At 35.8% G+C, this 23,416-nt stretch overlaps 1 protein-coding gene across 1 annotated transcript in view; it reads left to right on the plus strand.

Moving 5' to 3' along the window:
• Positions 1-4,686: 4,686 nt before the first annotated feature.
• The window catches only part of Smp_135790 (dynamin-associated protein, putative), a gene marked incomplete at its 5' end in the record, with an annotated part of 63,365 nt that continues 44,635 nt past the window's right edge, over positions 4,687-23,416 (plus strand). Inside the window, 9 exons of the mRNA XM_018791120.1 lie at positions 4,687-4,720; positions 9,134-9,226; positions 9,268-9,331; positions 9,369-9,559; positions 10,325-10,541; positions 11,733-11,950; positions 15,928-16,081; positions 18,349-18,565; positions 19,961-20,269. Of these exons, the coding sequence (XP_018647352.1) occupies positions 4,687-4,720; positions 9,134-9,226; positions 9,268-9,331; positions 9,369-9,559; positions 10,325-10,541; positions 11,733-11,950; positions 15,928-16,081; positions 18,349-18,565; positions 19,961-20,269 (1,497 nt within the window). The remainder of the gene's footprint in view (positions 4,721-9,133; positions 9,227-9,267; positions 9,332-9,368; positions 9,560-10,324; positions 10,542-11,732; positions 11,951-15,927; positions 16,082-18,348; positions 18,566-19,960; positions 20,270-23,416) is intronic.

Raw genomic sequence — 23,416 nt, forward strand, 5'->3', positions numbered from 1 at the left:
GGCGAGGATTGGCAAAGCAAGGGCAGCATTTTTACAATTGAAGAACATATGGAACTCAAAACAACTCTCAACCAATTTCAAGGTCAGAATCTTCAATATGAACGTCAAGACATTCTACTGTATGGAGCTAAAATGTGGAGAACTACTACGACCATCATCAGGAAGGTACAAGTATTTATAAATAGTTGTCTACGCAAAATACTCAACATCCATTGGCCGGATACCACCAGCAACAGCGTTTTATGGGAGAGGACAAACCAGCTTCCATCTGAAGAGGAAATTAGGAAAAGACGTTGGAAGTGGATCGGACATACATTAAGGAAATTACCAATGTGCATCACGACTCAATCCCTAACTTGGAATCCTGAAGGGAGGCGGAAAAGAGGAAGGCCAAAGAACACACTATGCCGAGAAATAGAAGCCGATATGAAAAGGATGAATAGCAACTGGAAAGAACTGGAAAGGAAGGCTCAGGACAGAGTTGGGTGGAGAATGCTGGTGGGCGGCCTATGCTCCTCGACGAGGGGTAACAGGCGTAAGTAAGTAAGTAAGTAATATATATATATCACCTACTGTATTCTGAAGGAGACATACAAGATATGTGTTAATGGTATCGAAGTGTTGGGACCACTAATGCTTATTTTTTACATCGAAACTTTTTAAACTCATTTGTCCTGTTGGTCTATTAAATTCAAGAATAAGTTGCAGAAGCGAATTCTAAATTTAAACATTAGTTGTCCTTGAATCAATCAAACAGTGTGTATCTCAAATTTGGCTCATTACTCTGATGGAAAATCTGAGTAGCGAGTGATGAGAAGACATGCAAGTGATATTCTGTTGCAAGGTACTTTTGTATGTGTGTATGTGATCGTGAAAATTACCCCATGTATACATTTTATGTAGCGATAACCCCTCTTTCTCAACCCTTAAATGTAAAGACTTACTTTCACTCTCTCCATTTTCACGTTCTGTTTACTTTTTCTCTGTAGATGAAATTTTTATTACTCTCGCTACTTGTAATTTGGTCCTCTTGATATATCACCTTATTTCAAACATGTTATAGAATTTTTCTGGCCCGAGATCTGACTCCATTAGGATCTTGTGAATCATTGTTTTTGAAATATAAATGTTGCCAATCCTCGTATAAAATCATTGACTTGCGTTAGTGACTGACCGAACTAATCAAATCAAACACGAGAATGGATTTTTGAATATGTATACTTTATGTACTTAGTGATCTGAACAGGCAGTCAGGGAAACGAAACAAAGAGGGAAGCAGATTGGAGAATGCAAGTGAACCAACTCGATTTGATTATGCGTTAACCAATATTTATAGGCAGATATAAATGAGCTACAGGCATGTGATGAGTAGAGTAAGATGTGCACACTCATACGCTCATCTAAAAACAGTCAAAATAAATAAACCAATAACTGGCAAGGTCAAAATGTGGTTTAAGAGGAATAAATAGATTGGCTTGTCCAGAAGCTAGAATAAACTATGCGGATTTAACATAGCACATGGTGATACACTATCCCTATAGACTGTGCTAACCATATTTTTACCGACCCCTTTCGGTTTGAATTCCTGATGCTTGAAATAATTGAACTGATCTGCTTTATAGATGTGAAACGATAATCCCAGACTGTTTGGGGTATCTTTCTTGTCTAATACGTAACTTATTTATATTTCTTAAGGATTTATTTATTTTATATTTTTGAGTACAAGGCTTGTAGGAAATTTTTGAAGTTCGCTTTTAAGTTGTCGGATTATATGAGACCTAGCCGACAGAATTATGTCCTTAGTTTGTCGGGGATGTATTTCTTCTTAGTTGGATTTTAATCGTACTTTTTTTGTTGAACGACTAAGCTTTACAGCTTAGTGGTGTTATCAGACTAAGTATTTTGTATGGTTCATATTGATAATCGTTATTACTAATACGGTACCCAACCCAACCAATGTGCTCTGAACTCATCTATCAGAAACGATGATTGTTTATTTATTGAAGAAATTTTTTAGATCATAAATAATCAGTAAATCTCACACAAACCTATGCACTACCAGGCATATCTCAACTTTATATCTTATTTAACTGAAGGAGCATTATGAAATTTCCTCCAAAGTATTTTAATAGAAAACATTGATATTTAGTTACACTCTCGTCCTGTCTTGTATTTTATCCTTTACTCGGGTCTTTTGTAGCCAGGTTTCATATTCCTTACTCTTCCGCGTTTGTGCCTTTATTATCTGACTTCAGTTAGGATTTATCTTTATCACTAAGCTTTGTCGTTTCATGATCCCGTGTCATTAGCCAAAATCTTGTGCTTGACTAAACTTAAGGTTACAGTGTTGTTTGGTTGACAAGTGTTGATCTTTGACGATCTGCTAAAAACAGTAAATTTAATCTTTGCAGATAAATATTTGACCTCATCTTGTTGCGAATATTGATTCTTAGGTAATGAACACTTATTTGTGAACCATTGCCCTTATTGTTTAGTACGTGGTTTTGTGCTACAGAACCCTTAGATTGTATAGCACAAACTGTACCGTTCAAGTTATTTTGTACTTCTGATATTTTTTTATTTTTTTGAGATTAAAACCCACTGATTTAAGGACATCGTTTGTGTTTTGATATGATTTAATAAGAAGGATTCAAAAAAGGCTTTGTACGCTCCACAGAATGGTATTCTAAGGTATTCGTTAGTACATCAACTACGATCAAATCCATCCTCACTCACTTATCGGAATTTCGAATATACACACGTAAAAATAGACTCACTTCCTTTTACCTTTACTAATGACGAGGCATTATCATAAGACCAACACAGAGAGGATTATTGAATCAGTTGTCTATCAATGTTCTCCCTTCTCATCAGCCCAGGTGGAGTACTGAAAATTGTCATCGGTAATTTCCCCTTACAACTGATTATTATGTTTAACACCTCATAATATTATATCTCAATCTAAACACTTATTTTCTATGTTCTTACCCGCCTATTATAACGTGTAGTTAAGCCGCTCTATCCAAATAGTATTTGCTCTAATTGTCACTCTAAATCCAGCAATATGGAAAGATGAAACAGTATTACTTGCTGTGCGAATGTAAGGAGATTTCGTGTAAAGTAGACCATTAGGTTGGGTACGTTAGTTGTCGGTTACTGTGAGATTGTTCAAAATTTGACTAATATCAACTTCCCAGCTAAACATGAAGTTCATTTAGACCATCAGTTTCATACCACGATGTTTTAAATGGTAGTCGTTCTCAAACTCTCTTTTCCATGTGTTTATAAGTCGATATTTATACATTGATAAATAGAATGGAAAATCAATAGTCAGCCGACAAATAATTTACTGTGGGCTTGTTAAATTTTCTGAAAAGTCCATGTAATCCCACTACTTTGAAAGATAAAGAAAATGAGAAAACGTCAAAAGCAACTTTATGATTAAGTAGCTTGAAAACTGTGGTCGATTCGCTTTTGGTACATCACTCTAACGAAGGAAATCGATAGCGGTGTGCCATCATCTCCTATATACGGCAGCTTTTCGACTCCAAAAATCAACTCATTTGTAAGGCACTACGTTTGCGTACATAAGGATTTAATCAGTGTTACAATCAATAATAAGACTTTTAACAAAGCAAGCACACACCATTCTAGAAGGCACAATCCGTAGTATAAAACATGAGTTTACGGTTAAGACATTGACCAGATACGGCTATTAAATAGATAATGTCGGCGAAAATTTATAGGAGTATATTCATGCAGATATATCGATAAGTTAATAAATGTGTTCGTATTGGTACTGTATTATGAGTTAACAGTCGATGTATTCTGTTCAGAAGTGGTACATTGTACAAATCGTGGCCTTGGCGAACACAAACCTGCTCCAAATCTCACCTTTGAATATTATATTCGTGGTACCGAACAAAGAAGAGAAGAATAACGCAGAAGAACTAAATATAAAAAGTGATTCATAAGACTTCTTGCAGTGGAAGTGGTTGGCGTTTGTCCATTAGCGAATAAAACTCGAACTAATCAATTAAAATTGTTCAGATAAACCAAAGGAACTAAATACAACGTTTGAAGAATTGTAATGAGAAAACAAGCTAATGGAAGAAAAGTTAGGAAGTGAATTAGGGTAGATGTTTACGGATTTTGAAGGGATTAACGATGATGTAAATTGTTTAAATGCTAATTTGACTTTAACACCATAGCGTTTGTTTGTTGCTCTTTCTATTTATTTACTATTTTTTTCTTATGCCAACCGTCAGGCCGTTCTTAAGCGCCTGAAAATGCACATGACAGGATGACTTGTACAATAACAAAACCAGTATTATGTGGACATCACGAGCCCAAGAAGCAGTAAACATGGGATAACAACCTCAACATCATCGAATGGTTGCCTCGACGCCAGTCAAAAAAAAGCCAAAGACAATCAAATATTCTGCCCTACAAACATGGATAGATTGAAACCATAGCTCTCATCATGTTTGTTGGTCAGTCACTTCACCCTCCCTCCTATTTTGATATTGAGCTCTTTTATGGTATTCGGTTGACATCAGTTATGTCATAACTCCGCTCTATGCTATACACCTTGTTAGAAAATACCAATCCTACAAGTACCTTGAACAAGAAAATCGGATAGTTAAAGCTGATAGACGGTTGGTAAAGCAACAAAACTAATTCACAATGGCATACAATACAGTACGGTTCTGGGGACAAAGTAAGTGAGCAAAAACAAACCAGAAAACATGGAATCTAATACTTTTCAGGAGATGAGTAAAGGTTTGAATGCAAATGGTCAGACGGTGACACACATGAGTAAAATTGAAAACTAATTGGGAAAAAAACAAGAAGAAACTGAAAACTTCATAGTTGAAAGTACTTCTCGTGGACAGTTTCTGAGTGTCTCTGGTTTTCCACCCAAGTAGTCTCTAGTTGCCTTGAAATTTATTTGGTCGTGGTCAGAGGAATCTCTTAGGCCCAATGTGTCCAACGCCATCAACAATTGAGCAATATGTTGTGGAGTTCAAAAGAATACTCAAGAAACATGTTTTATTGTTAACTATGAGAAACTGATACGAAGCATCTGAAAAATTAGAACGATTAAAGCACATGGCGTTGAGGCTTAGGGTGGTCAGATGTGGCTCATCATAAAATGTAACTTGACCTATGTAAGCCGCACCCAGCATGTAAGAAACTCTGAATTGGTTCACAAAGCAGTTTAAAGGAGATTTGAGTTCAGTAAGGTTTTGACGTGACCGGGTAATCACTGGTAACTTACTCCAGTGGCTGACGCAGCGTGTATCAAGGAAACTTGGCCCTAATTTGCTTGATGTTCTTGGAATATCTAGTATAGAGCCGTGATTTCAAAGGCCGTAGTTACAGTTTTTGGGGAAATTTAAGGCTCAACTTTGCGGGTGTGGTCATTCTTTGTAACTCATACCTTTCAACATTGAGTACATTATTATATCACAAGCTGAAATGCATTCTTTAGAAGTACTGAATATCAGATAACTGATTGTCACGTAGGACGGGTCGATATGTAACGATATGGACTTCACTCAAGGTCTTATAGATTAAGTAGTCACATCATAGCGAAATCTACAATTTTGGAGTTGGATTTATCACTCTAGTAGTACTACGGAACTAGACCATGATTCAACATTGGTGAGACCGACTAAATAAATGCAGCCTACCACCAATTCTTATATTCACTTTAACTTAGTCGGTTTATTTCTACTTGTGTTAAACTATTATCTAATTATTCCATTGATTAATACTCACGTGTGTTGTATTGCGATGTTGTTTAGTATTCATAGTCAACTTACCAACTCGATCGATACTAATAACCGATCATTTATGTTTAAGATTCGCTAGTATGGTTCAAGAGTACTCAACGTCATATTGCTGATTGTCGCGTACAAGGAGTCAGCAAGGAGAATGGCGTGACTTCAACGTGAGAACGTACGGACTAGGTAGTTACATAATGGCAAACCTAAAATTTTGGGATTACAACTACTATTATAGTAATGCTAATACCTTACTGGACAATAAATCTACAGAATAAATGTAACAACATACATACGGCCCGATTTTTTAGTATAAACAAAGAGAAATTATGCATGATGTCAGCCTTAGGGCTTTCCCAGGTCTTTCTACATCGCATGGCTGATATGTAGACCATCGGTTGGGCGGACTTCACATAACACTTTAGATTTGTCAGCAAATAAAAAGGTTCTGCCAAGTGTAAATCGATTACATACGTCATTAATATAGATAATGAATAATAAAGATGGGCGGCCTTTGCTCTTCCACGAGAGGTAGTATTTGTAAGTAAAGTAAGTAGGTAGGCGCGAAAAATCATTCATTTGAACGAATCCTAATTTTCTTTAGTGCTGACAAGCAGTACATTCAAAACAGTTACTCTGGCTGTAAACGGCAAGCATAATCACTCGCATATGTAACAATATTAAATTCGTGAGCAGTGTTTAATAACACGAATGATTATTACCACTGTGTGTTGTTGTTAATTAAATAGCAATTCATAAGTTTTGCTCAGGACAGAATGTGTTGGAGAATGCTGGTGAGTGGCCTATGCTCCTCGACGAGGGGTAACAGGCGTAAATAAGTAAGTTTTGCTTATCCCCATCTTTCCGTATAGGCTTGTCAGCTGCAATAGATTTTGATGTATTAGGCTGAAAACAAAATAAAAAAACTTGCAATCACAAATATACTGTAGAGCTAGTGAAATGTTACTGAGCCCTAGACAAATCATCCGGCAGTTGAGTCACTGAATATCGAACATATCATCGATCCCTTTTAAAGTCAAGGACGACCGACGCACATCAGTTCATCATACGCCATGGACTGGCGGTGGTCGTCTCACTAACATTTCTGTACTCATTCCTACTAATGATGCCCATTTTGTTATGCAGTCTTCAAAGCAGCCATAGTACTTTAATACGTCGAAGTGGTGATCCACGTTAGATGCTAACGGCGAGGTGTGAGTTTGAAGTTAGCTGGTTCGTCACACCGCTCCCGTCTAACACCAGTAGGCCTCCAATCATTCGACATGGATCATCAAAGTTCATGGTCTAGAATACCGTCTTAAAATTTCTGTTCATCGTTTGTCGTTTATTAAAGTTTTTGATGAGATCAAAATTAAGTTGCAGGACAAATAATTGTCAAAGTTTGTTAGTGGAATAATGCTCTTCAAAGTCCCAGAATATGCCATAGTGAACTTGTTTAACAGTGAGATTTTAGTTGTACCATGTGTATTTGACTTGAAATGCAAAAATTAAGCTGGTGTGATAGTCTCACAGACCCTGTAGCGGCAAATGAATCCGGATTAGTTTTAATGGACTCAACTAACTGAAGGCGCTCGTCACGCATGCGCACCAGGTTACAAGTGGAGACGCCGTGCCCAACTTGTCCTGCAATCGTTAGTCAGTTTAGATCAGTCACTTCTCAATATATTTACAATCTGTCAAATGTACCTTCGAACTTCTTGGCTTTTGCACTTTGATTTCACCGGGTGTGCATGATTCAATTCAACGTCTTACTGGTAAAGGTGTCGTGAAACTACAAATACCTATGGCATCTTCAAACCCAAAATAGACAACCATTATTTCTCAAAGTCAGATATGTGTATGAAAATATCTATTAATCAAAACTCTTTCACATTCGTGTCCACGAGATAAAAGTGAGGCATTGATAATTATAAGCGATTTCATTCACTGTAAACACCAGTCCCTGCGTTCATGAGATGTAATTATAACCTGAAAGATCGAATAAAGCAGTCAAATGTGTTTCATCTTTGTGACTTCCATGGTTTTTAACTGAACAAAAGTCCAGTTTTTTATTCACCTGGATGTTGTTTTACTACATCACAGTGGTCAACTGACGCGGTCACTTGTGCCCGCAATATTCGGCTTCTAACTAAAGTTCGGAAGACTAGTACTTTCTTTCCGTGCCGATGTGTATGTCAATATGATTAACTAAATAATACCCAAATCACTTGATTGTTTCGCTTCTTGCAGTCTAGGATTTTCAAAAGATCTCTCCACTTCACTTAGGAGCACGCGTGTGGGGTGTGTTGCTAAACTTTAGGACTTGAAACTTGAACATCTGTTCATTACTGGTGAATCGCAAATCGGTGAGATGTCCTGGAAGGGCTTGAAGGGTGCCTAGAACATTCCGTCATTTTGATTCTGAGAAATCGTTGGTCATAGTTTTTCCTGTCAAATGTTGTTGCTTTTTCCAGTGGTTACGATAAGCAAGCTATGTTTCATGTAGAGTATACATCCTTATGTACACAGACGCTCTCATGATACCCAATCTCTTCAGATCTACGCTTTGTTGACATGGTCTTCAGTTTTGTTTGGGGTCATAAGAAAGACATTCATATTCATAGGTTTCACAAGCCTTATATGATTCGCAAAAACTGATTTGAATCCTAACAATAACCAAACTCATTGTTTCTCCTTGTTTAGAGTTGGAATCTCGTTCTGCACTTTCAGTATCGATGGCTCCTTGAAAATTAGCGACGCGATCATCTCATAAAGTCTACAGAATATCGATAACCACCGAGCTGCACCCTATTTCTTAGGTAGCTTGGTTTTCAATCTTTTGGTCACATGTCCGATCCCCACCTTGCTTACTTTGGTTTTCGGGACCAGGTACTAGCCCCAACACTTTCGAAAACTCAATACACAAGCCTGTTCTTTAGGAATAAATTATATCATCCGAGAAAAAGTAGTGTCTGCCTTACCTATTTATAACAAATGTGTCATTACGTTCAATCCTTGAGACAAAGTCGTAAACCGTTTTCTTGAAACTTCACTCAACATCAAAATCATTTGCTCGTTTACTGTGTTATTGGTTAGTTTCTTAATTGGATACACACTACTTAGTCAGATCCCGTTAGTTTCTTAAATATTATGTAGGCAGATCTACGGTATGATAGAGGTACTTGATTACTGCTTTAAAGACAGACTTATCCTGTAAAAGGGACCAAACGACAACAAAATCTAGTTCTACATATACTCATCATCATTTCTACCGTTGTGTAAAACATGAGTTTTTTGTATTCCCACATTTTCGTGATTAAATCTTTAATAATGTAATATTTTAGCTGAATGGGACCGTTGGGTTATAACGACTGATGACAGGGTTAAGCATGATGCTCAATTTCAGTTCCTTAAACCTGTTGGTGGTTATATAACCGGTAAGTTGCGTGTTCATTTGTAAACAGACGTGGTTCACAAGGTGATCAAGCAAGAGTCTTCTTTATGAAATCAGGTTTATCAGTTATGGTTTTGGGGCAGATATGGTATGTTATATTGCTTAGGTTTCATGAATATTTCTAGGGCTCTTGCAGATATGGATATGGATGGAAAAATGGACAAGAAAGAGTTTTCGATAGCTATGTTTCTTATCAAAAAAACATTAGAAGGTCTACCTTTGCCTTCTACTTTGCCTCCAGGTCTCAAGAATGATCCTCAACCCGCATTTATTACATCAGGTGTTACTCTCTCATTGAGCTTAGTGAGCGATTCAGGTAATTATATCTAATGCATCCTTTATAAGTTTAACCATGAGAACAATTTAAATGTAGTTCTCAGTGATCGTAAACTACTTTTCAACTTGTCGAAGTTGATGAAAACACTAAGTGACAGTGATGTTTGGTTCTATTCAAAATCCCAACATTTTAATCAACTTCCTTATTAATTTACAAGTTCACTTCATATTAAATCGATGACCGGGATTTCACCTCATGAATAAATACAACCGACATGTCACGTTCAGTGTAAATCGTTTCCTTCAGGTGTGAGAACATATTCATCGTTCCACCTGACTATGTTCATTCTTTTAGCAAACCTTACGTTTTGATATTTTTATCCAATACAATAAAGCGTTTGTCAAGATTCTCTTCACCATTTAGCTTTTATGTCGTAAAATAGTACCATCTAGTATACAAGTTCTTGGTCAGTATACCTCTAGGGTTGGCAATCCCAAACACTTCTTTTGCAACCATATTTGGTTAGTCGATCCATAGTACGATTTGCTCACATTCAAAATGCTCGGACGTTTTTCATCGAAATATAAATACTCCCAAAGTTACTTTGAACATTTTGCAAATTTATGACCTTTTTTTCTGGGTAACTATATCCTGCAACAGCCGTAGTCAACAATTTGTACAGATTGATTGAATACTCTTATTCTGCGAAAATGTGTACCTTTAGTATCATCATAGTAATCTGCCATTACTCCTATCTAGTGGTTACTTGGAATCTTATCTTCACTACTGTTTTCTCTAAATAAGGAAATAATGGTCTGTCTTCTGTGTCATCAATCGGGCAAGATTCTAATTCAGCATCTACTGCTTACCAGGATTGGATTATAACATCAACCAATCGTCCACGCTATCGACTTCTTTTCAATCAGCATGATCGAAATAAACGTGGTTTCCTCACGGGTGTAGAAGCAAGAAGTATCCTCTCACAATATGGCCTTCCAAATCCCATACTTGCTCATATCTGGTAATGTGACTACATCTATTATCTATCTATAAATGCTTTTAATCCATTCTTATGTTGTTAAATATTCGCTCTGCAGATGGTAAATGTCCTTGTAGTTTCACTTTTTACTGAGTTTGGCTCTTAACCGTAGCTTAATCCAAGTTAATCCAAGTATCTGAGGAAATTCAAAAGAAATAAAAGTTAGCAAATACTTCATGATTATTTATAAGAATGATTAGTATATAACTGAATAACAAAGTGGCTGGTCGGTTACCACTTTCTTTTCTGTACCATCGGATGGAAACGGGGTTTTACTTTGTGACTACCATATTATTGTTAGTTTATTCTATCCACTAGAAATAGAAAATCCCTAAGTATCCAAAGGCGGATTCCATCCGACTAGGATACAAATGGTGACGGCGAAAGAACGAAAGCAATGGATAAATGCATTAATTAATGGTTAATGACATCTACACTCATCGAACAACAATGATGCGTCAGTCACCTAGTTATTCAATGGGACAATATATTTGACCATAAATGCTAAAGAATAAATTCACTTGATATTGTTTGTTTAAATCTTCCCATTGATGTTTAGGACTGTAATTGATCAGTCTCTTATTGACATATGTGCATACTGTGCGCATTGCCTCGACATAGCCTTAATTTACAAGCATTATACACAAAGATGGATACTGGCTAGCAGTGGAATGGAGGACGCCCGTTTCGTCCTGTGTGGGACCCGTCAGCTAGATGTACCTGTGTCTCAGCGTAGATGCTCACTCTGGCGTTTGAAGCGAATGGTACTGGGTTCGAGTCCCAGGGCGAACATCAACTCTAAGATCCAGGTACATCCAGCTGACGCATTTCAAAGAGGACGAAACGCGCGTCCTGAATCCCACTGCTAGCCACTATCAATCTTTGCTTGTAATGCTAAAGAATGTCCCACCAAAATCGTGCATAAAATGGTATTGAATAAAGTTTAGTCCATGAAAATTCAAATCCAAAGAAGTATAAAAATGTACACTGAATATTGTCGACAACCATTAGTTTTTTCGAGCAATTCAAATAATTGGCAATAATATACACAATGTTTTCTTCGATTCGACTGACGTAAAAATCTCAATATAAGAATTTATACAGACATTTAAACTTTTTAATATGTAGTTCCAGCTTATTCCGTGATCATATACTCTTTTTTTCTTTCTGTAGGAATCTTGCAGATTTGAATAAAAATGGCAATTTAAACTGCGATGAATTTTGTATTGCAATTTTTTTAATTGAGAAAGCAATTTCTGGATCTCAACTTCCAAACACACTCCCTTCTGGTCTTCTTCCATCAAATCAACCGGTATATATATCTATATATATATCATATTTTTATGATATTTACGTAAATCTCCTCCATCTTAGTAGTACGTTCCCACATTGTTAAGCCTCGGTATCATTTACAGGATGTTGATGTCGAATTCAAAGAACCCTTTGTAGGCAATGACGTCTTAAGACTGGGAATTGTCAGATATTCTCAACCTAAAGACATTTCACAAACTGATGTAGAACTATTGGCATTACTGGTCTGCATGTTCATCCACCTTTAGGTAGACTGATGTCGTGATCTTCCCTCTTCCAGGGAAGTCTTACTCACTGCCTTTTCGTGGCAGGGGTGTTGTTTACGAAATCGAGAGGACAAAAAGTGAATGTCCGGCGCTTTAACCGGGCCAGTGGACACGGAAAGTTCACCTAGGGGAGTTGGAAAACCCTGGTTCCAAACCAATGGTGCACATGGGCTCCAGTAATTTGATGGAACGAATGGCGAATGAACCTATTGTTGGTCAACGGCTACCATGGGACTGCATCTCCTCACGATGCTCCACTGCCTTGTGGATCAGACCTTTAGGTCAAAGGCTCTGGGTGTGGCCCCCTAAGAAAACCATCTGCTTCCGTTTGGGCACCTGGGTAGTATCACAGCTCTCACACAAATCAAATGAGATTTGTGCTGCGCATATATATCTGGTTCCGCCTCGTACCAATATTTATGTTTCAATAATAAATAATAATAACCAAAGTTCCCATGAATCACACAGTTAATATTGTCTTCCACCTATAGCTACCCAAGTACACGAACATCTCGACTGTTTCGAAAATCTTGCTGCCTAGGAAGAATATTGGCACCGAACACCAACCTTATCATATTAATAAACATATTGATGATTAAAATTACAGGCCACACCAGTCAGTCAGTCAGCGACAACGTAGGACCAGGCACATATATGCATCGGTCCAAGTTGCCATACCTCGTTAGCACAACAAGATGAACACCGGATTCATAGAAGTAATTAATTTAGTGGTGGTAGTATATAAAGAAAGGTTGTATATAAGGATATAGTATAGGAAAGAAAAAAGTTATGAAGCAATTTTAATCTCAAGGTTTAAGGGAAGACAAAGAGTGTATACACCTACGCCATTGTGATAGATTCTGAGCCATGTCACCCAGAGTCTCCAACCATTGGTTACGATAGTCACGCGGACCCCAACCAGGTAGTCTGCATCTACCAACATGGCTCAGACTAGAAGTTAGTGACTTCAAGCACTGATGCCATGTTTTGGTTTGGCCGCCCCTAACTCTCTTCCAACCATCCCCCACACTAGTCAACATTGCGCGTCATGGTAATCGATGTTCAGGCATACGTAACACGTGACCCAACCATCTCAGTCGATGAAGACATTGGTTGCTAAATTCTTATGTGCCATTTGTACAGTTTGTTTATCATTTCACATTCAAATATTATCGTCATCCTATCTGTCTACTCTACCACCAAAAAATTCCGTCAAATCTGTTTTTAGGATATCAGCAATGCAAAGTTCAAGAGAAATGGGAAAATTAAAGCTGTTCATTTAGACCTAGCATTAATTTTTTTATTTCTTCCGTGTTCCACTTGGTTAAACTGTAAAAAGTAACAACGGTAAAACACCGTTCCTCATATCAGTAACCTTTTATTTCAGTTAAACCTCTGAGTATCAGAACTTAAACGGTTGTCAATAGGGAACCATCCAACTAATTTTGCTTTGGCTCTAGCGTTTGGGGCAACACTGGCCAGATATTGCTGTTCGGTTTGCATAGGAATCTAGGCATTAAAAGTGAGGAGTTCGAATACCTCACTTGTCATCAAACTAGTTACACTAAAAAAACGTTTTGTGTGGTAGCTCTCATGAACCGATCATTCTGGCAGCATATGATTGTACAAATTAGAAAAGAGCTGCTGAGTAAAATAGAGATCAAAACTGAGATTGAAATATAATTTATATAAAATTGGAACAATATTAAGACATGAAATGAACCTGTTTATTGTAGTACTGTATTCTTCATTTTTAACTGCGATTATTTGTGTGTGGGTTATTATATTGTCGAGGTGCACCTACAAAACAGTTGAGTGACGTCAGATTTTACATTTATGTGGGGGCCAGTGACCATTCGATGTTTAAACACTGGTTACCTCATGAATCCATAGCCTATGTGAACCGTTTTATGATGGTACAATTATTTTAATAGCCTATGAGAGTGACTCACGTAATCAGACTGACCAAACTGATCTACGAATTTCAAGCGAGTGGGTTTCAAAAGACAGAAACACCAACTGTATATGCTAGGGAATCAGATCTTTCGGTTGCTTCCGTGGTCCAACTATGAATTATTTATTAGATAGCAATTTGTTATTAGGGAACGAAGAAACATCGTTCCTCTACTTATCAAATCACGTTACGGATTGTTAGCTATAATTTTTAAACCATTATGTAGACTACCCATATACATCAAAGCAGTTTAATTGCCAGACATTTGCCATCACCATTTTACTTTTGCAAGAACAATCCTACGATTTCACTTGGTTTTTCGATAACTAATAATTTCGTTCTTATTACTATTATTAGTTGCCTAATATTTTCATATGTTACACAAAGTATTAATAAGAATCTTCATTCTGTATCCCAAAATCAGCGCACATTTGGACACACATCTCCTAGCGTCACTGCCAAAGAAGATAATGAATCCAAGGAAAACAAATCATGTACGATCAGTATTTTTACATCCGCTGTTTTGCAATTGAACAAGTTTTTTTCTCATTCTGACATAATGTTAATAATGTTTTCAACTCTTTTTTATTTCTAAGCTGTATTTTTAATGAAGTGATAGTCTCGCAGTTCCTGTGTGTTCGAAAGCAGAATAATCAATGCCGTCTGATTTTTCATTAATACGCAGAAGTCTGATTATTTGAAGAGGAAACTTAGTAAAAATGTAGGACGAAATCACTATCATTTTTCTTAAAATATCCATTTATGTATGATCTATTTTCGGTACATTTATCAGATGTTAATCTAGAAATAGTGTTTTCACGATGATAATTTTTAAGCTTAATTAACATACTAATTAGATGATAGGGGATATTTGTTTAGAATGAAGATTTTGAAGGTTTTATATTCTCTGAGTTGGATTATTTACCTGTGAAACTCTCATCGTCTCTCGAAACATTATTGTGAATATATATTTACTTTTTAGGTATTTGCTGATGATGTACTAAAGAACAATGACGGCTTCACAACTAAATCATCCAGCTCACGAAATACAACACTCTCCGAATGTCCTAGTGATATCATCTGTCTTTTGATGAAATATTGTATTCCCTAACATTAAGTAAAAGTTCTAAAGCTTGATAGCATCATAATTTGCTTTCTCTGTTGAAGTTATTATCAGTTAATCATTTAAACTGCTATTATTGTTGCTTGTACTATTATGGTTAATTATGTGACTTAATTCTTCTACGGGGGCTTATTTTTGTCACCTACAATTATATAAATGTATTTCGCAACAGGTGGCCTATGAAGTTTTTCATGTTGCACCGTTTAGCCTATTGGCCGCATGCGGTTACTTGGTTGGTGTGTTATCTAAAAGCATAATAATACATGTTATAGTTTCATACAATAAGACATTTCCAGTCCCAACAAGTAACTAATAGGATCTCGTTTGCAGCACTAGATGACCTGGATATAGGTTTTAGGTGACTTATTAGTTACCAAGCAGTGTCGTAGATAAAAACGAGTGTAACCAATCGTTTTAACATCATTGGAACTGGATTCCCACAAAGTATTATATTTTGCATATATTCAAACGGAGTACGTTATATTTTTATGTCACAATTATTTATGGCATTATTTAACTGCCTGTTCAGTGTTCGCAGAATAATTTAGCTATAGACTCATAATGATTATCTTGTTGAAATATGACAACAATCGGTTCCGTAGTTCCTCCTATGATCATATTAAATAAAAACATTCATGCCATAATAATAAACTAACTTTTTGCTTACAGTTCTCCTCCATGTTGAGTGTGTATGAATTTGAAATGTCTTTTTAGCTCTAAGTTTTGAAGATAAACGGAGAGAAAATTTTCGACAAGGTCAAGCAGAACTTGATAGACGAAAGCAGGAGTTGGCTGAAAAAATGCGTCTAGACGAAGAAATTCGTCTGGAGAATGAACGATTAGAAAGGGAGAAGCAACAGAAATTACGGTATGTTTTCGTTTGTATGTGCTTAACATTTGTCAATCGGGGTTTTTTAAATAGTACATTATCATGATAATATATCAGTCAATTAGTCACTTATCATTAATTGTTAATCAGTCGATAGCAAGCAGTTTTATACTGGCCTTAGAAGTCATCAGCTCATTTTGAAGTTGTTAACTAATCTCAAATACTACTTTTTAATTTCAAGCAATTCAGCAACAAATTATTCTTAAAACCAGTCATAATATATTGATGCATTTAGTTTTCTCTTTGACATTGTATATTTTCGTATATGAGTTTATTTATCTATTTAAATCACGACACAAGTATTTAGGTATATTTAGCGTCCTCTAACCTGCTCTACCAAAGTTCCAAAGAAATGTCTACTACTTAGTTTTTGAGGTCGTTCACACTGCAGCATTATCATTATTTTCATTTCATTTGCCCCCAAATGCCATGGTACGGCTGAGGGTGGGGAGAGTCAGCTCTCCCTCTCGAAATGCTCTAACATGTTCACCGGTATATAGCCACTGTCAATGAAGTCCTACTCACTGCCTTCTCGCACCGGGGGTTTTGTTTTCGAAATTGAGAGGATGGAAAGTGAATGTTCGTCGCTTTAAGCGGATTGGTAGACACGGCGGGTCCACCTAGGGAAGTTGGAAAACCCTGGTTCTAAACCAGTGGTACACATTGGCTCCAGGATCTCGAAGGAACAAATGGCGTATGAACCTATATTTGGTCATCGACTATCATTAGACTGCATCTCGTAACGTTGCTCCAGTGCCTTGTGGATTAGACCTCTAAGTCAAAGGCTCGGGGAATGGATTAAGAAAACCACCTGTTTCAGTTTGGGCACCTGGGCAGTATTCCAGCCCACACATAAATCGAATGGTTTGTGTGGCACATATATATTTTGGGCTTTCTTTTACCATTATTTATGTTTAAATAAACAGATTTTTGGAAGACGTAATTCCTTTTTATAGTGTGATAATACTTTCATTTCTGTTCGATCCTTGGTTACGTTTTTTTATGTTCAAAGGACAATAACGATGATTAGAGTATACTGTTCACCAATCAACTTTTATCATTGAGATGGTTGGGATATGTCATCCGAGTGCCCACAAACTGTTTTCATAGACATAACTCAATAACGCAACTAAACATATAAGCTGCTACTACTACTTATTGTGAACAATCAGGATGAATAGTTCATAATTTCCATTTTAAATCATTATCTTGGGTTTAAGTGATCGCTGTGTTGTTTATCTTTTCTAAAGACTTCCTTGGTTTGTTTCTAAAACAGGTTTTCTTTACACTAGGACTAACTAAATACTTTATTTTAAACTCCATTAATGTCCGGAATTCTATTAGTTAACTGGTACTCCTTATCATTTTATTTTCCACTTTACATATCTAATTATGTAATTGTTTCAATTTAAAATTTTTTGTCTCATACAGTACCACTATGGATTAAGAATTGTACGACAAGCCATAATCATTGTGGTAGCTTATCCTAAATAATATTTTTATCGACTTTATTTTACGAATTGATCTAAGTTAGACCACCATTAAAAATCCCGAAGGCATTCGACAGCTGTTTAGTCCTAGTTAGGGACATCTCAACGACTACTCTTCCGAGAATCGAACTCAGGATCTTCGGACTTGCGCGCGATTGCCCAACCTCTAGACCACTGAGTCGGCATCCAGTGGTGCCGATGTCTAACTCCAATCATTTCACGATAGTTCACGACCATCTTCTATTGCATGCAGTGGATAACTGTTTCATACCTGACATGGTTTAACTCCACTGGTCATGGCTTTTCACTAGAACTTGAGGATTTACATCTGTAAGCTAGTCACTAGTGAGCATATGTTTCTCATCAATGTAAGGTTTTGTAAAGACCACAAAATTTTCACAAACTCTATATAAACGGTTGATCTTGTTCACACAATATCGTGAATTTAACACCGTTGCATGCCGACTCAGTGGTCTAGAGGTTAAGCTTTCGCCTGCGAAACCGAAGGTCCTGAGTCCGATTCCCGGGTAATTAGTCGTTGATGATCACTTCTGAGAAGTCCCACACTAGGATGCAACGCCTGTCTAGTACTTCCAGTTTTTCGATTGTAGTCTAAGGTCTGAGAAGTCTAATCTCCACCCGAACCCTACAGCAATAAATAATATTTGCTAAAATCTGAAATTTACTGTTGAAATGAGCATTTATATCATATGTATTGATAATTCATTCTTGAAAATTCGTTGTTATTTATCATAGTATGGAGAAAGAGCGTCAACAAGCTGCAGAAGCTGAAAAACAGGCAGAACTTTCAAGACAACTGGAAGCTCAGCGAGAACAACGTCGTCGTCAAGCCGTTGAACAGAGGATGAAGGCAGCACGTGATTTAGAAAAACAACGTCAAATAGAATCAGAACGGATTCGAACTGATGCTCTTTTGAAGGAGCGTAATCATATGCAAACTTTGCTCGAGCAGGTAAGCTAGTTTTAAGTGACGTTCATGCAACGACACCATTCTTTCCCATATTTGTTCTAGAATTTTCTTTCAAGATTATTACATTCCAATCATGTTATAGTGTTGAAAGATACCTCTCCAGTTAACTACTAGTTTGAGACTGTAAAATTATGTTGATTTTTACAAAATACATCATTAGAGTAGAACTAGGTTGATTTACCCTAGTTTTCAAAATCAAAACATCTTTATGCGTTTCGAAATTCGTATGTTCCATTTTATCTGATAGCGAATTGTGTTTTCTCGAAGTTGTATTCAGTTGTAAAGAAAAAAATGACTAGATCAGTAAAACCAGTGAACAAAACGTTAAAGACATTGGTTGTTCTTAAGAAACCTCTGTTTCTCAAGTTACAATCCGTCGAAGATTCATATATTAGCTTCCTGTTAGAAACACTAGTTAGAACTATGAAAACTAAGTTTTCATGCTATCAATAGTTTTCATGTTATAGTTAACCAATAATTATTTATCGTGAACATCTACATTCGTATTTAACAATTTAGTTATTCCTGCACTGATAGATCTGTTTGGCATGTTACAATACAACTTGATAATTTAGTTCGTATTTTGCTTATTCTACCATATTTTTTTTAACAAGTTCTGGACTTGACTTCTACATGAAATAAGATTTATTGAGACTTTAGCCATGCGAGAATTCAAACCTCCTTTGTGTATTCAAAAACAGTTTGTTCTCTCTTTAAACCTACCTTGGTAATATTGTTGTGAATGAGAACACAGGTGAGGACAACCAACTATGTATTTAGCACAAATTACAACGTTACTTGGTAAAATACAAAAACCATGCTATGATACACTATTTGCAAAATGTTCTTCAATTGCCTCAGGCTTCATTGTTCCTGGATTTTCACACAAATTGCTTTTTATTTCTGTTCTTCTCTTCTTGATCTTCTCAATCTTCTGTTGTCAGATATTCTATTCCTTACTCACCATATATACTACTTATGTTGATATCAGTAGCTCACACCACACTCGTCCCCCCTTTTAATAAGCTGTTCTCGCAATCTTTCTGATCGGCGTACCATTGTCTCCTTTGGTGCTGTTCGTGACTCGTGCTCATGATGTTCTTGAAGTCGACCTTTTATTTTTATATATAAATGTTCTTAACACGTATATGTGTGATCAGATTGTTCGAAATGTATTGCGCTAATATATCACATAGTTCTGATAATCTTTGTCTTCTTATTACACTATTGTAATTGATTTATTCCAAAAAAATATGGAACAAAATGTTTCTTCGTTAGTAATGCTGTTAGTGAGCTATGTTGTTTGTGTACGTTGCTTTTCCAAGTTTCCTTTCCGTATACCCCTGTATAATTAGTTTTAATATTTTACTTGTTAAGGCTGTTGCCCATCGTGCAAGTTTACTTGAATCAGCATCATCTCAACAACAACGGTTATTGGAATTGGACTCCCGTCTTAATGTCGCACAAACTGAAGTTGATTCCCACAAAACAAGTATTAATGAAATGCGTAGTAAACGTGATGCTTATGAGCGTGATATTCGAGATATGACTGAACAAGTGGAAGCTGCAAAAGCTGAACTTACTCATTGGCAGAGAGAAAAAGAACAATTAAGCTTACGAATGGCTGCTGGAGTAGATATGAATCCCGTTATGGAACAGTATAAGACATTACAGTCAATGCGTGAAGTAAGTCTGGTTACCAACTTGTTTAATTCCATATTATAAACTTCATAACTGTTGTACTACTTAATGGTTAAATAATTTGAGATAAATCTGAAGAAGACATTGTGTATATCTATTCCAATTGATTAAAATGTGCCAGTCCAAATTGATTGTAAGTAAATAATTAGTTCATGTGTTTGGGAAATGGTTTGCATTATGTGAAGATAATCTAAAACTTAATCAATAGTTTGATTGCTAACTTTTGCTAAAAAACATTATGATGTTTGTGATCCTTATATGTTATGGTACAGTATCCTTAATTATCCGTTACTAACTATCCACTTCATTCATATCTTTCTCCTCGTAAATCTTCTAGTAGAACGAGACGTCAGTACATTAGAATCCATGCACTCAAGCAAAGGTATAAAAGTTCTTCAATGCCTTATCTAGCAAATATGCTATGTGACGAACAGGTTGTTAGAAGTGATCTAGTCAATAACTTGCGTTCTTAAACATGTTTCTAATTAAAATAGTTGTACAGATTTCAGTCTTTAAAAAAAAACATTTCATTTAGTTCGAGGTAGTTTATCAACTTAATTTATATACATATATGTATGCAGTTATCAGTTTCTCTCACTTTTCTTTTTTTTTTTTGTAAAAAAAACTTGTTGAAATATCTTGCGCTGAGAACTCCATATCGCACCAGAAATATAATATTGAATAATGCCAATAATAATAATAATAGACGATTTCCCGGGTTTTATGAACAAATTAATGATTTATAAATTTTATCGTAAAAGAAAATACCAATTTTGTATGAATTCAGATTCCCTTTATTGCTTATTTTTCAAACTGTTAAAATAAATAGTCAGTTTTCATTAAGTATGCTTCATTTGAACTTTGAACTAAGTCTATAGATAGGTTGGTTCAGTAATACTCTTACTCAATCAATAAACTAATTCCTTTTCACATTAACCTTTAAACTTCAGATTGTCTAAAATTTTATGCGTATATTTTGCTGTTTATTGGTATCCTCACTTATTATAACCATCTCTATAAGACTTAGTTGTAAACCACTATTATAGCCCAATGATCAAATACTTAACTTTTAAACACTGGATTATAGTTTTGAATTCTGTCCTCCCTACTTTGGTTCACATAGCCATTGCATAAAAGGTTACGGCCCAAAACTCAGCGCATGATTTTGCATTATATTATCCTAATGGTAAAGCTTAAATTCGTCAGAGAATCTATTTACCTCGTTTATGTTTCAAGGTTTAAACATGAGATTATCGTCATTGTTAATTGATTTGTACTTGAATTCACTTTCAAATGTCTCTATTAGTTAGGTTGTTATAAATTTACTTATTGCATTTCTAGATATCACAGTATTTAGAATGTTTTCGTTAACATCTTATCACATGTACATCACTTTCCTTATTTATTGAAACAACACTAACTGAAGTCAATAAAAGCTCTATCTCATCAAGTTAATATCACATCAACCCTAACTTCTTCAAAATACTTCTCATTGATGGCAATACAAACTTGTTCCATCTCTCCCTCCGTTATTGTTCATACGAAAAGAAATAATTTTTCGCTTTCCCGAAATCTAATACGATAACAGGATTATACTACGACTCGATACACTAGATGTAGATTAGACCACACCACACTATGGTACAAGATAATTAGACCGCTGCCAGATCACCTTATATATAGATATATGATGCACGACCAGCTATGGGGAACCAGATAACAAGCCAGAAAGTAATTCATTTAAATACTGGTAGTCCAAACACGGAATAGAATCTAAAGTAAAGTCAAATTAGACACTTAATAATGGAAAAATAACTTACATTATTAAATAACACTATAACGTTTATCAAGTTCCATTTGTCTTCTCTCTTTGTCCACTCAACATCTTACTTTTACTAGCAATTAATCATTAGCTCAAAGCGGAATTTAAACTATTTAGTTGCTTTGTCATTTTATGTTTCACCTTGCCAGAACCCCATACATGGAGGATTTTCGTGAATTCAGTTCGGCTGTTGGATAGTGAATTAACTGTCAGGATGCACAAAAAATCACCTACACATCCAGTGTTTTTATCCACGCTAGTTCTCTATGGTCGCTCTGTTTTTGTATTATCCTTATAGTTTTTACGATCTTCAGTAATCACTTGACTAACTTGCATTGATCTGTTTTTGTAATCTCTACAAACAGCTCTCGAAATTTTATAAATCTCTCAAGTTTTTCAAAAGTTTAGTCAAAAGGATTAATAATTCAATTTGGGTATTCATTGGACGATCAATTTGATTTAGTTTAACAATCCAGTGTAGTTTTACCGGTAAGGTTATAATCCATGAATTTTGTTCAGGTGGCGAAATATATACTACGCGACTACTGTTTAGATCAGAAACTAATTGTAAAAAAATTCACCCTCGAAGTTGTTAGTCCATTGCAATTTTTATTTCACACTAGATTTTACCCTTTCTGTTTGGCAAAAGTTCGTAACCAAGTATTTAGTTTTTTCTTCAGTACTGTAAATCACACTCAATATGATAAACACTGATGGTTTTCCTTAGTTAAACAGTATAATTATTTTTCTACATATCGTTTGCTTTTCGACCACTGCTTCGTTTTTCATCTTATCAGTAAAATATAGTGCAGAAGTCATATACAACTTTATTCGTATGCTAGATTTTTAATAGCTAAATGAACTACCTAACAGTTCAGATTATAGTACCTGAATACGTGATGAATCTACCATCTAGTTGCTAACAACTGTCTGCATAGATTACTGAATTTTACAGCTCCATGCATAATTAGGGGAATCATCACTCGTATAACATCCTTTTGAAACAAATAATTTTAACCCAGTCTCAGACCTCACGGTTCCACTTTTAGTCACTAGTTTACTAGGTACTAAAGTTGGCTTTATTTTCAACCTATAGAAGTGTATAATCTTAATAGACTTATAGTGAATAATAGATCTGTTTTACAATGTTGTTTATCTTGTTATTAATTATAATCAAACTGTACATCTATTGGATCAAAATATTGCAAACCAGTAACAGTGTCAGCGATGTTAATAAAGTTTTGTAAACGAAATACATCCTAGTGATACATGTGTGTTTCTCCGTATGTTTGTATGTAACGTATAGATGT

Source organism: Schistosoma mansoni, assembly GCF_000237925.1.
Source record: "Schistosoma mansoni, WGS project CABG00000000 data, supercontig 0238, strain Puerto Rico, whole genome shotgun sequence".
NCBI lineage: Eukaryota > Metazoa > Platyhelminthes > Trematoda > Strigeidida > Schistosomatidae > Schistosoma > Schistosoma mansoni.